We start from the raw sequence: 14885 nt of genomic DNA on the forward strand, positions 1-14885 counted from the left end.
ACATAGAAGGGGACCCAGTACCCGTACTCAATTGAGCCTGCGTCGTCGATGCAGAGTTTGCCGCGACGACTCTTGGTCATCTGGCCCACAACATATCCCTTGAGCCCTTCGAAGCTGCCCTTCAAGAACTCAAATCCACCGTGCGCTGGCCCCACGGTGGGCGCCAACTGTCGTGGAATTGTCACGGCAGATGTCCTAGTGAAAGGACTTAGTCGTGGAGCCATCGCAACTAGGAAGCTTAAAGGGGTTAATCGAGACAAAGGACACAAGAGGTTTATACTGGTTCGGCCCCTTGCGGTGAAGGTAAAGCCTAGTCCAGTTGTTGTAGTATTGCTAAGTTTCGATGACCAAGGAGTGAAATGCGCTAGCTTGGCTCTCGATCTGTTGTTTCTTGCCCTAAGCCGCCGCCGGGTCGTCCCCTTATATACACAGGTTAACGCCTGGCGGCCTACAGAGTCCCGGCCGGCTCATACAACGTGTCCGGCTCGGTGACTTCTTTTACATGCCTTTCTTTACAAGTCTTATCCATACATGGCGGTTCACAATTACAGGCCTTAAGCCGCCTCTGGGCTTGGGCCTATTACAAGCTTTATCATGAACCGTCGCCTTGTATACTCGTCGGGCTTCTTTTAAGTAACCCGCCATGGTGATTGACCCGGCCCACCCTGGGCGGGTCATACCTGGTAGTTATATCCCCAACAAGGGGGGTGATTAAACTACTTGACCAAATAAAAATCTAACTTTTCCCAATTTTAGTTGTGGGCAGATTTTGGCAACTAACACAAGTCTGGCAACTAACACAAGTCAAGCAATCAACCTACACATGTAATTCTAAGAGTGTAGCAGCGGAAAGTAGAACATTGCATATGAAGGTAAAGGTAAGGGTTTGGAGAGTGCAAACGCAATGAAGACATGGAGATGTTTGGCGTGGTTCCGATAGGTGGTGCTATCGTACATCCACGTTGATGGAGACTTCAACCCACGAAGGGTAACAGTTGCGTGAGTCCATGGAGGGCTCCACCCACGAAGGGTCCACAAAGAAGCAACCTTGTATATCCCACCATGGCCATCGCCCACGAAGGACTTGCCTCACTTGGATAGATCTTCATGAAGTAGGCGATCTCCTTGCCCTTACAAACTTCTTGGTTCAACTCCACAACTTGACGGAGGCTCCCAAGCGACACCTAACCAATCTAGGAAACACCACTCTCCAAAAGGTAATAGATGGTGTGTTGATGATGAACTCCTTGCTCTTGTGCTTCAAATGATAGTCTCCCCAACACTCAACTCTCTCTCATAGATTTGGATATGGTGGAAAGATGACTTGAGTGGAAAGCAACTTGGGGAAGGCTAGAAATCAAGAATCTTGTGGTAGGATTGGAATATCTTGATCTCACACATGAGTTGGTGGTTCTCTCTCAGAAAATGTATGTTGGAAGTGTAGGCACGTTCTGATGGTTCTATCAAAAATGGATAAGGGAGTGGAGGGGTATAAATAGCTTCCACACAAAATCCAACTGTTACACACATTTGACCCAACTCGATCAGACCGAATAGATGAACTCGGTGAGACCGATTTTAGTTCAAAATGTGAATGTTAGGAATCTCGATGGGACCGACTGGAACAACTCATTGGGACCGATGTGCTAGGGCTTAGGGAAAACCTCATCTCGATGGCGTCGATTGCATCAACTCGGTGAGGCCGAAGTGAAGCAATAGGGCAACAGAGAATTGGCAAGGTCATCTCGGTGAGACCGAGATCCATATCGGTGTGACCGAATTGTCAGGGTTTCTGGCTGTGGCTATGTCATATGAACTCGGTGGCTATGGATAGGATGAATCGGTGGGACCGAGTTGGAGTTTAGGGTTTTGACATATCTGGAATGAGAAAGTGGTTGAGGGTATTTGGAGTAATATCACTAAGCATTTGAGCAAGCAAGCCATTAAGAAACACCTCATCCCATTTAATAGTATTGGCTTTCCTATGGACTCAATGTGATCTTGGATCACTAAAAAAAGATGAAGAGTCTTGAGCTTTTGCCAATATGCGTCCTTAACATTTTGAGGGGTCCACATTCCTAGTCCATGCCATGCCATTCATTGAACTTCCTGAAATATTTATCTTGAACGGATGTTAGTTCAGTGAGCTATATGTTGTTATGAATTAACAAAACCACCCGGGGATTAGTTGCACTTTCACAAGTGACTCAACAAATATAGCTATGCTCCCCGGCAACGGTGCCAAAAAAAGGTCTTGATAACCCACAAGTATAGGGGATCGCAACAGTTTTCGAGCATAGAGTATTCAACCCAATTTTATTGATTCGACGCAAAGGGGAGCCAAAGAATACTTGTAAGTATCAGCAGTTGAGTTGTCAATTCAACCACACATGAAGACTAAATATCTATAGTAGCACCATAGTATGATAAGTTGGTGGTAGTGGTAATAGCAGCAACAGGAGCGGCAATAGTAGTAGCAGTAGTTTTGTAGCAGTTGTGACAGTAGTTGCAACAGTAGTAACTTAGCAAGAACAATTATGTGAAAAGCTCGTAGGCATTGGATCGGTAATAACGTTGATAATATTCATCATATAACAGTCATAAACTAGGGCGACACAGAACTAGCTCCAATTCATCAATGTAATGTAGGCATGTATTCCGTAAATAGTCATACGTGCTTATGAAAAAGAACTTGCATGACATCTTTTGTCCTCCATCCCATGACAGCGGGGTCCACAAGGAAACTAAGGGATATTAAGGCCTCCTTTTAACAGAGAACCGAAACAAAGCATTAACACATAGTGAATACATGAACTCCTCAGACAACGGTAATCACCGGAAAGAATGCCAATTATTGTCACCTTGGGGTATGCAGATCATAACTTGTAGCAGGTGCATATAACTTGCATGGTAGGATCAAGAACACAAATATATTCATGAAAAAACAAAGGGTTCAAATCTGAAATCATGGCACTCGGACCCTAGTGACAAGCATTAAGCATAGCAAAGTCATAGCAACATCAATATCAGAACATAGTGGATACTAGGGATCAAGCCCTAATAAAACTAACCCGATTACATGATGAATCTCATCCAACCCATCACCGTCCCGAAAGCCTACGAAGGAATTACTCACTCCCAGCGGTGAGCATCAAGAAATTGGTGATGGAGGATGGTTGATGATGACGAAGACGGAAGATCCCCCTCTCCGGAGCCCCGAACGGACTCCACATCTGGCCTGCCGATGAAGAACAGGAGGTGGCGACGGGTTCGTATCGTAAAACGCGATGAAACTTGTTCTCTTATTTTTTTTCTTGAGAAATATGAATTTATAGTGTCCAGATTAGGGTCAGCGGAGCCACGAGGGCCCGACCACCCGCCAGGGCGTGCCTGGGAGGGGGGTAGGCGCGCCATGGTGCCTTGTGGGCATAGGGTGGCCCTCCTCCATTGGGTCCTGGCTCTAGTATTATTCATTTATTTCATAAAAAATCTCCAAAAAGTTTCGTCCAATTCCGAGAACTTTTATTTCTGCACAAAAACAACACCATGGTAGTTGTGCTGAAAACAGCGCCAGTCCGGGTTAGTTTCATTCAAATCGTGCAAATTAGAGTCCAAAATAAGAGCAAAAGTGTTTGAAAAAGTAGATATGACAGGGACGTATCAGTCTAATCCGTCCCAACGAAAGAACTTGAGGAGGATTGGAGCCCGAAAGACAAACTCGGAGAAGAATCGTCATCCATCAAACACCGTCCCTGCGAGGACTAAAACCCTAACTATCAACTAGCCAGAGCCAAAAGCACTAGGAATCCCTCCCCGCCACGGGCCGCCGGAGTGCCAAGCGGAGGGGAGGTGAATCCACAGGCTTGCTGACAGAGATTGAGGGACCGAAGGCTTTCCGTAGTCGCCTTGCGGGAGGGGGAAGAAACCATTGTGTAAGACCATAAAGTTATACATATAATTATTTTGTATAAATTACTATTAAGAGGCCAACAGGGCTCAAGAAACTGATAAGAAAATATTAATGTCGCCAACACTTTGTTAATAATGGGTCAAAATATATGCTCTAATCAAGTCCAAAAGGGGAGATGATTTTTTTGATCTTCAATGCTACGGTTGCAAAGAAAACTATAAACCGGCAAGGATGAGAGGAAAAAAACACCCATCGAGATACCATCGTCGCGATATTATAGTTTTGCCACAAGACCCGCTACCACAGGCTCATCCATTTGTTTTGATCCGAATCACACTCTGTGTCAGCTCTTCTTATAGATAAGGAACTCCACTCCTTAAAAACTGATTCATCTAAGTGCTCATTCAAATGATATACTAAAAACAACATATGCCAACTTGAATGAACTTGGTTAAATAAAGTCATTCCATAGCATACTTTCTAAATATAGATGTGTAAGCACCGCCGATACAAATGCCACATAATATCACTTATTAATCATAGAAACCCATCAACAACCCCCACGTGTATGCCAATGGGCTGGGTATCAAATTACTCCCTCCGTTCGAAATTACTTGTCTCGGATATGGATGTATCTAGAACTAAAATACATCTAGATACATCCATTTCCGCGACAAGTAATTCCGAACGGAGGGAGTAATACTCAAGATACATACTAACTTTGAGCATAATTGTTATCATATCCGTATTTGTTTACTTACTAGGTTGTATACCATTTTATTTTGCAACAAAATACATCTTTATTACTTTGCATAGAATTACAATTAGCCAAACATGAAATCCTATGTGATCTAGAACAGTGCAACCCAATACCGCCCCCCTAAAGGCAAACACTAGTGCACTCATGTTGTGCTGACACATGACTTTCTTGAGCAAGAACTCGCCGTTTGTAGAAACAAGCCACTTAATCACAAACTATGTGACGATGAACTAAAGCGTATGTTGATTTATCAAAGCCTCATAGTCTAATGAACAACCATTGAGCGATCAGATCCTCAAGGACTATAGCAAAACCTTGAAAATTCCATTTCAAGAGGCTTGTCATAAATCGTCAAGTAAGTCTCCATGACGTGAAGAGGAAATCATAGTATATGGCACGCAAGACCATGCTAGCAATGGTTGAACCATGCAAACGGTAATTCATTGATGGTCATGTTGTGGTACACTGGTACAATGTACATATCATACACATCATTCTAGAATCAACGACTCACCCAAGGTGCCATAGTGATTGTTTGATTTTGATGGAAGCTATATTCATTTGTTGCCAGAATTTCTATGGTGAACCAAAATAATTAAATATAACTCCTTAATACTACCTCTACTCGATTTACAAGTCGGGCACATGTTTTTAGATCCTTAATTTAAATAGCAAAATGTGTGTCATATGTTAGTACAAAAAATATAGTAACCTGAGATTCATCGCTGAATGAAGTTTCTAAACAGATATTGTTTGCGCATATTACACATATTTTGTTTTGTTATTCAAAATCAAAACCTAGAAAATCATGTCGAACTTACAAAAACCGAACGAAGGAAGAACTTCAACCTTAAAAGCTTTGTCCAGCACAGCACCACCTCATTTCACAGCCCCCAAATAACACGGATATATTAATAGCAAAAAATGCCGTATTTATTTGGTTCTTTATTTGCCAAATGCTGTCGCAAGACACTCAACCATACACTGATTTATGACAGCATAATAAATCCGCATCATCATAATATAAACCAGCAACAACACTCCCGGAAAAGAAAAAGAAAAAGAAAAAGAAAAACACTTTCCAATCGCACTCCCAAACCACAGGGGCCCACACTGGCAGCGCTATAACGGCAGCTACCAACGCGCTCCAAATCTGGGACCTCCCACCGGCCCTACACGTTAGCCTGCCTCCCCCGTTCAATCAACGACCAGCACAATAACGAACTCCTAGATCCGACGGCCTGGATCCGCCGCCAGCCCGCTATATATCCAGTCACCTCACCCACGGGCACCCTCTCTTTCCGCCCTCCGCAACCTCACGAGACTCCCCCAACCCCAGGCGACCCTCCTCGGCGGCGGCGGCGCGGGCGGCGATGCAGATGGCGGCGACCACAACGGAGCCACAGGTGGCCGTGCCGCCTCACCACCCCCACGCGCACCCGCATCCGCACCCACCTCCGCATCACCCGCACCCGCACCACCACATGCCGCAGCCGCGGTGGGTCGTCCTCCCCTACCCGCCGCCGTCCATGGTGGCCGCCCCGCCGCCTCCGCCGCCGCAGTTCGCCAAGCACTACGCGCCGGGGCCGCCGCCTCCCCCTGCCGCGGCCGGGCGACGCACGCCGACCCCACCCGCGGCCGGATCCGGCGGGAACGGCTGCGAGGAGAATAAGACGATCTGGGTCGGCGACCTCCAGTACTGGATGGACGAGAACTACCTCCACAACTGCTTCGGCCCCAGCGGCGAGGTTCGTGTTCTCTCCCGATCCGGACTTGTCCGTACTAGATCTCGCGAATACAGTAAGATTCGCCCCATTCCTTTGTCCTGATTCATGTGTCGTGCCATCAAATTGCCATGAAAGCGTATATTTTGTGCTTTGTTGTCGCTTGATGCGAATAAAAGGCGATCCTTCTATAATTAGCCGTGAAAAGTTGCTCAAGGCGCCAACTTTAAGGCCATTCAATACAGTACGGATGGAATGCTCTTCTTTGAATGGCTATTACTTCCATAGCTGCGAGCCATTTCTTCTTTCTGAATTGTAATAACAAACAAAATAGCATTATTCTTTGCGATGCTAGCTTCCAAAGGTGCCGACTTTGGGGATTTATACTAGTAGTAGTTTGGTTAGTACTCGTTTGGAGGAAACGGTCTTGACACGTACTATAATTTAATGAACATTGTGAATGAGCTGAGCTAGTTATTGCATTTTGGTGATTACGGAATAAGTAAACAGTTGGAGGGGTGAAAGGAAGCCATAATGAAAGCCTTTACCAATTACGACTATCTTTTATTGGGAGGTTTGCTTACTGACGTGGACAGGAATTGGGAAAGGTGGCAAGTACTTTGTCTGGAAGATGGTTAACGAAGAAAGCAAGTTGTACGCGTTATTGTGTTTGTACAATTTTCCAGAACTATCCTTCACGCACATAAACAATGATAGGTTCATTAAAAGACATAATGAATGTTAACCATTCATGGGTTCATCTCCCCCCCCCCCCCCCCCCTAAATCATTAAATCATTGCGTATTTCTTCTCTTATCCAACTACTAGTTACTCACCTTTTTCTCTACATCTGCTTCATAGGTGGTAACAATAAAAGTTATCCGCAATAGGCAAACTGGACAATCAGAGGGATATGGTTTTGTAGAGTTCTTTTCCCATGCATCAGCAGACAAAGCTCTTCAGAATTTTACTGGTCATGTGATGCCCAACACTGATCGAGCCTTTAAGTTGAACTGGGCATCCTATAGCATGGGTGAAAAGCGATCAGAAGTTGTCTCTGATCACTCAATTTTTGTTGGTGATTTAGCTGCTGATGTTACTGATGAAATGTTGATGGAGCTTTTTGCTAGCAAGTATCGCTCCGTCAAAGGAGCTAAAGTTATCATTGATGCAAACACAGGCCGTTCTAGGGGCTATGGATTTGTTAGATTTGGAGATGATACTGACAAAGCTCATGCAATGACTGAAATGAACGGTGTTTATTGCTCTACTAGACCGATTCGCGTAGGACCTGCAACGCCTAGAAGAACCTCTGGTATGCCCCTTCTTCGCTGTTGTTCTGCAGCCCTAAACTGTACAACCTTCTTTTTGGTAGTTCGTGGATTGTCTTGTATTTTTTGTACAAATGCTTTAACTTGCACTAAATTTGACTCATTTTATGGCCACATTGTACCTACCATTACTATCACTATTTGTCTTGGAAAAATCTACTCATACCTTGTATGACCCTGATGTTGTCGTAGTGTTCTCCTATTACTCCCTCTGTCCTACAATATATAGGATTGTTTTTCAAGCTATGTATATTGTGGGACGGAGGGAGTAGGTTTTTCAGTACACATCCTGTTTTTGATGAAGGAAGTTACTGATCATCTATCTGTACTTGTTTTGCCTTTCTGGACTATGTACATGACCTGTGTAGATTAACAGATAGTATCAAACAAACAAATCCACTTCCACTGCAGTGCTAGTTTTCCTACTGCCTGTAGCGGCGCTAGTTCTACTGCTTCAATTGCTGCAAGTCCTTATATTCATATATGGAGCATGTCATGTATTCTGCTTCTTTGTTAAGGGCAATATGGAATTGGTTATTTTCTCATACGAGATCCGTATAGGTTTAATCCCTTGTTGCGCAACTTAATGACTATTAACTTCAGGTGATTCTGGTTCCTCAACACCTGGTCATTCAGATGGTGATTCAAATAACAGAACGGTGTGTATACTGGTGTTTCCATAGTGTTTGTTAACCTTGTAGCTTCTTAGTTTCTAATCTGAAATTCTCAACCTGCTTTAGGTATATGTTGGTGGGCTCGACCCAAATGTTAGTGAAGACGAGCTGAGGAAATCATTTGCCAAATATGGTGATGTTGCCTCTGTCAAAATTCCTCTAGGGAAGCAGTGTGGCTTTGTTCAGTATGTCAACAGGTACGTTTCTGAAGCTCTTGCGTGTTTTACTGGTTATTTCTATGTAACTTACAAGCTATACTTTTATTTGTGCCACTGTTTTTAGAACTGACGCAGAAGAAGCACTGCAAGGATTGAATGGGGCTGTCATTGGAAAGCAGGCAGTTCGCCTTTCGTGGGGCCGCAGCCCATCACACAAACAGGTTGGCCATGTGCCTCTTAACTGTTTCCTTCTTTGATCGTTCCTTGCTATAGTATGAGTTTGCATTGAACCAATCATCTTGGTAAAAGTATAATGGCCACTATGTTTGAAAACTCTTAAGTTACGTTTGGAAAATTTGGCAGTAACCTATGGATGACTATAAATTTGGATGCACTATAGCAAATTAGCCTTGCAAGATAATTTTCATATATGATATTATCTTTTCCTATATGATATCCCATGAAAGGCTACTTTGTTGTGTCCATGTTTAATTGATTTATGACTAATACGAACTAGCACTGACTTGATGATGTGGGAATTGAAACGTTCCTGCTATAATGGATCTGTTCCTTGTCCCGTATGCTAGCAATTATTCCAACACAATTATTTTGTATAGTTGCAGCCTTACGCTTGGTAGTAGTTTCTAGTCTAATGCCAAATAAACTTTGAACATGCAGACTGGTTTAATCCTGTTTAGTTCAGCTCTCATTTTGCAAACCTAGTTTTGGTACAACTAAGCAACCAAGCTTCCTATCCTCTCATTTAGCCTGTGATCTGTTTTACATACCTTGCGTGCTGTGTGGCTATGTATAAAGGGCAATGCCATGATTGTGTAATATGCCCTGTGGCCCCTCTGTAGCCTGCATTTTGAGGGTGCTTGTTGACTGAATGCCATGCCTTCATGGAAAACGTTTGAGCTCAGAGATAGCAGATAAGTCATCACTCTGTTGTTAAATAAAAATGTTGAGACCAGCCTAGACCAGCCCTTGGCGGTATTTTTCTGATAGAAGGAAATGGCCTGAGCCACCTGCGGAGTGTAGGAAGACAACCAAGCGATGCTCGGTTCTCACTTCATTGTTAAATCAGACATCTGTATAGGGAATTAGTCACAAGGGGTCTTCTATCTCTTACCACCCAATATAGATAACTTTGAATGATTTACTATTTGCTTTTCAAAAGTCTCATTCGGCACACTTGTGCGTAACATGAGCAAACATTAGCACAGCACTGGTCCTTGAAATTTTAAAATAGACCGTGCAATTGTTCTTTTCCTGCAGCTAAGACAGGTTGCCTTTGCTACCCCTCATCATAGTGCTTGTTAACTCTTTGTTTCTGTCAACTGTATATAGAATCTGTTGATTTTAAAGGTATTTGTCTTTTGGATTCCATGATGCTAATCCACTGTTTTCTTGTTTTCAGTCTAGGGGCGATTCCGGCAACAGGAGGAACAATAACAACATGTACTATGGTACGCCGTTCTATGGCGGGTACGGCTACGCGTCCCCCGTGCCGCACCCCAACATGTACGCCCCTGCGTATGGAGCCTACCCCTTCTACGGTAACCAGCAGCTGGTGAGCTAGAGAGAGAAAGAGCTTCGTCCCACTCCCTCCGATGGGGAACAAGGTTTTGATCCGGTGAGAGCATAGCAGCGTCAGAAGAGAGAGTGAGAGAGAGAGAGAGAGAAAGAGAGAGAGAGAGATTATATAGATCGTCCTAAAGTAAGAGGGTGAGACAGGTTATTAAAGAGTGAAAGAAACGAGTGGTGTCTGTACTCTGTAGCGTCTGTTGTGTGTGTGTGTGTGTGTTGCAAGAACTAGAAGAGCCTCTAGGCTTGTAGACACGGTCGGAGCGTCATGGATGTTGATTCATTCAAGAAATTTTGACTTGCTTAATAAGTTACAACACTGTTTGTGCCTTACATTTGTTTTTATCTCTTTTGGGTCTCTCACTGCTGCTGCCATTTTTTTAGACTAGTATATTATGCTTTCTTGGTCTTGTATCTTTTGAGTTTCATTGCAACATTGTGTGTTCGGCTTATTCGTTTTTGAGATGCTACCTCCGTCCTCTTTGTATTTTGTGTCAAATTTTGATCATAGATTGAACTAACAAAATGTTTGAACTAACAAAATGTTTATGCATGTCATTAAAAATTAAAAAATATAAACTTTTTTTGTTTTTTTTTCTCAAATGCTCTGCGCGATCCCATTGAGTAGGGCACCTTTCCCAGCCTGCCCTTCCCTTTTCGCTTCGCTAGCAATTAATCCCCTTAATTGGGGCAACTTCCTAGTTTGCATGCAGGGACATAAGGCCACTTTCAATGCATTGATGCTTAGATAAAGTGCTATGCATATTAAAAAGTTTAGCAACTAAGACTAGTCATAATGGGGAGTAACTTAAAGTAATAATATGCATATGTTACTAATCTATATTACTATCTTCACAGTGGGTAGTAAAATATGTGTTATGCAATGCATCACTTCATTTATTAGGTTGTAGACTCATTTTTTTTATATGTGTGATATTATAGTAACTAGCTATGTTACCACAACCACATACTTCCCTTTCTTCATTAAATACATGGCACATCACCTATTTTGTCTAGATAAGCGTGATGTTATCACCTATGTTACTCCCACTATGGGTAGTCTAATGTCCACAATGCATAGGTGCTTTACTTGTTGGTGCTAAGCTCCCCTTGTTTCATGCATTGGTGGGTTTCTTTCGTTTAATTGCTTTTGCCTAGGTTCATGTGCTTGGCATTGGTTTTTTCTGGGATCACCAAACTCACCTCTCTCCTCTTTATTACCTTGCCACATCAGATTTTTTTACCTACATGGTAGCCTTAGCACATGTACAAGATGAAATATTGGGGAGGTCCTAAGTGGAGGAGAGAGAGAGATTACGTGTGACATGCATGGAGGGATTCGAGGCGACTAGTACTCTAACCCACGCAAAAGTAGGGGCAAAATTTTTTCTTTGCGAGATAAACTTCCGTCTATTCATCTTCAATCATGATAGTACAACAAACACTAGAAATGATAAAAATTACATCCAAGATTCGTAGACCATCTAGCGACGACTACAAGCACTGAAGCGAGCCGAAGGCGCGCCGCTGTCATCGCCCTTCCCTCGCTGGAGCCGGGTAAACCTTGTTGTAGTAGACAGTCGGAAAGTCGTCGTACTAAGGCCCCGTAGAACCAACACCAGAATAGCAACCGTTGCCGATGAAGAGTGTAGATAAGAAGGATCTAACCTGAAGACACACGAACAAAGACGGACGCCGAACAGATCCGAGCAAATCCACCAGAGACAGATCCACCTGAGACACACCTCCACACGCCCACCGATGATGCTAGACGCATCATTGGAACGGAGACTAGGCGGAGAGACCTTTATGTTGGGGAACGTAGTAATTTCAAAATTTTCCTACGCACACGCAAGATCATGGTGATGCATAGCAACGAGAGGGGAGAGTGTTGTCCACGTACCCTCGTAGACCGAAAGCGGAAGCGTTAGCACAACGCGGTTGATGTAGTCGTACGTCTTCACGGCCCGACCGATCAAGCACCGAAACTACGGCACCTCCGAGTTCTAGCACACGTTCAGCTCGATGACGATCCCCAGACTCCGATCCAGCAGAATGTCGGGGAAGAGTTCTGTCAGCACGACGATGTGGTAACGATCTTGATGTTCTACTGTCGCAGGGCTTCGCCTAAGCACCACTACAATATTATCAAGGACTATGGTGGAGGGAGGCACCGCACACGGCTAAGAGATCAATGATCAACTGTTGTGTCTATGGGGTGCCCCCTACCCCCGTATATAAAAGAGCAAGGGAGGGAGGCAGCCGGCCTAGGAGGAGGGCGCGCCAAGGGGGGAGTCCTACTCCCACCGGAAGTAGGACTCCTCCTTCCCTTGTTGGAGTAGGAGAGAAGGAAAGAGGGGGAGAGGAACAAGGAAAAGTGGGCTGCACCCCTTGTCCAATTCGGACCAGAGGGGGGGCGCGCGCCTCCTTCCTTTTGGCCTCTCTCCTCTATTCCCGTATAGCCCAATAAGACCCATATACTCCCCGGCGAATTCCCGTAACTCTTCGGTACTCCGAAAAATACCCGAATCACTCGGAACCTTTCCGATATCCGAATATAGTCGTCTAATATATCGATCTTTACGTCTCGACCATTTCGAGACTCCTCGTCATGTCCCCGATCTCATCCGGGACTCCGAACTCCTTCGGTACATCAAAACTCATAAACTCATAATATAACTGTCATCGAAACCTTAAGCGTATCTGGATGCTCAATAGCGGAACCTTAAACCTATGGGTTCGAGAACAATGTAGACATGACCGAGAATTGTCTCCGGTAAATAACCAATAGCGGAACCTGGATGCTCATATTGGCTCCCACATATTCTACGAAGATCTTTATCGGTCAGACCGCATAACAACATACGTTGTTCCCTTTGTCATCGGTATGTTACTTGCCCGAGATTTGATCGTCGGTATCTCAATACCTAGTTCAATCTCATTATCGGCAAGTCTCTTTACTCGTTCCGAATACATCATCCTGCAACTAACTCATTAGTTGCAATGCTTGCAAGGCTTAAGTGATGTGCATTACCGAGAGGACCCAGAGATACCTCTCCGATAATCGGAGTGACAAATCCTAATCTCGAAATACGCCAACCCAACAAGTACCTTCGGAGACACCTGTAGAGCACCTTTATAATCACCCAGTTACGTTGTGACGTTTGGTAGCACACAAAGTGTTCCTCCAGTAAACAAGAATTGCATAATCTCATAGTCATAGGAACATGTATAAGACATGAAGAAAGCAATAGCAACAAACTAAACGATCGGGTGCTAAGCTAACGGAATGGGTCAAGTAAATCACATCATTCTCCTAATGATGTGATCCCGTTAATCAAATAACAACTCTTTTGTTTATGGTTAGGAAACATAACCATCTTTGATCAACGAGCTAGTCAAGTAGAGGCATACTAGTGACACTTTGTTTGTCTATGTATTCACACAAGTATTATGTTTCCAGTTAATACAATTCCAGCATGAATAATAAACATTTATCATGATATAAGGAAATAAATAATAACTTTATTATTGCCTCTAGGGCATATTTCCTTCAGTCTCCCACTTGCACTAGAGTCAATAATCTAGTTCACATCGCCATGTGATTTAATAGCAATAGTTCACATCACCATGTGATTAATTAACACCCATAGTTCACATCGACATGTGACCAACACCCAAAGGGTTTACTAGAGTCAATAATCTAGTTCACATCGCTATGTGATTAACACCCAAAGAGTACCAAGGTGTGATCATGTTTTGCTTGTGAGAGAAGTTTAGTCAACGGGTCTGCCACATTCAGATCCGTAAGTATTTTGCAAATTTCTATGTCAACAATGCTCTGCACGGAGCTACTCTAGCTAATTGCTCCCACTTTCAATATGTATCCAGATTGAGATTTAGAGTCATCTGGATCAGTGTTAAAATTTGCATCAACGTAACCCTTTACGACGAACCTTTTTGTCACCTCCATAATCAAGAAACATATCCTTATTCCACTAAGGATAATTTTGACCGCTGTCTAGTGATCTACTCCTAGATCACTATTGTACTCCCTTGCCAAACTCAGGGCAGGGTATACAATAGGTCTGGTACACAGCATGACATACTTTATAGAACCTATGGCTGAGGCATAGGGAATGGCTTTCATTTTCTCTCTATCTTTTGCCGTGGTCGGGTTTTGAGTCTTACTCAACTTCGCACCTTGTAACACAGGCAAGAACTCCTTCTTTGACTGTTTCATTTTGAACTACTTCAAAATCATGTCAAGGTATGTACTCATTGAAAAACTTATCAAGTGTCTTGACCTATCTCTATAGATCTTGATGCTCAATATGTAAGCAGCTTCACCGAGGTCTTTCTTTGAAAAACTCCTTTCAAACATTCCTTTATGCTTTGCAGAATAATTCTACATTATCTCCGATCAACAATATGTCATTCACATATACTTATCAGAAATGTTGTAGTGCTCCCACTCACTTTCTTGTAAATACAGAATTCACCGCAAGTCTGTATAAAACTATATGCTTTGATCAACTTATCAAAGCGTATATTTCAACTCCGAGATGCTTGCACCAGTCCATAGATGGATCGCTGGAGCTTGCATATTTTGTCAGTACCTTTAGGATTGAAAAAACCTTCTGGTTGCATCATATACAACTCTTCTTTAATAAATCCATTAAGGAATGCAATTTTGTTTATCCATTTGCCAGATTTCATAAAATGCGGCAATTGCTAACATG

The 14885-nt window shown here is 43.4% G+C and overlaps 1 protein-coding gene across 2 annotated transcripts; it reads left to right on the plus strand.

Annotated features, from left to right (window-relative positions):
- Positions 1-5950: 5950 nt before the first annotated feature.
- LOC125538443 (polyadenylate-binding protein RBP47-like) lies at positions 5951-10476 on the plus strand. Of its 2 annotated transcripts, none has more exons than XM_048701697.1 (6): positions 5951-6418; positions 7255-7708; positions 8328-8383; positions 8465-8595; positions 8681-8777; positions 9977-10476. In XM_048701697.1, the coding sequence occupies exons 1-6, from the start codon at positions 6044-6046 to the stop codon at positions 10136-10138; spliced, it is 1275 nt and encodes a 424-aa protein (XP_048557654.1). In that variant the 5' UTR covers positions 5951-6043; the 3' UTR covers positions 10139-10476. The 2 variants fall into 2 exon arrangements, with proteins under 2 accessions (XP_048557654.1, XP_048557655.1); XM_048701698.1 differs by having other exon boundaries at positions 8361-8383.
- The last annotated feature ends 4409 nt before the right edge of the window (positions 10477-14885 follow it).

The sequence above is a fragment of the Triticum urartu genome, chromosome 2 (assembly GCF_003073215.2).
Source record: "Triticum urartu cultivar G1812 chromosome 2, Tu2.1, whole genome shotgun sequence".
Classification (NCBI taxonomy): Eukaryota; Viridiplantae; Streptophyta; class Magnoliopsida; order Poales; family Poaceae; genus Triticum; species Triticum urartu.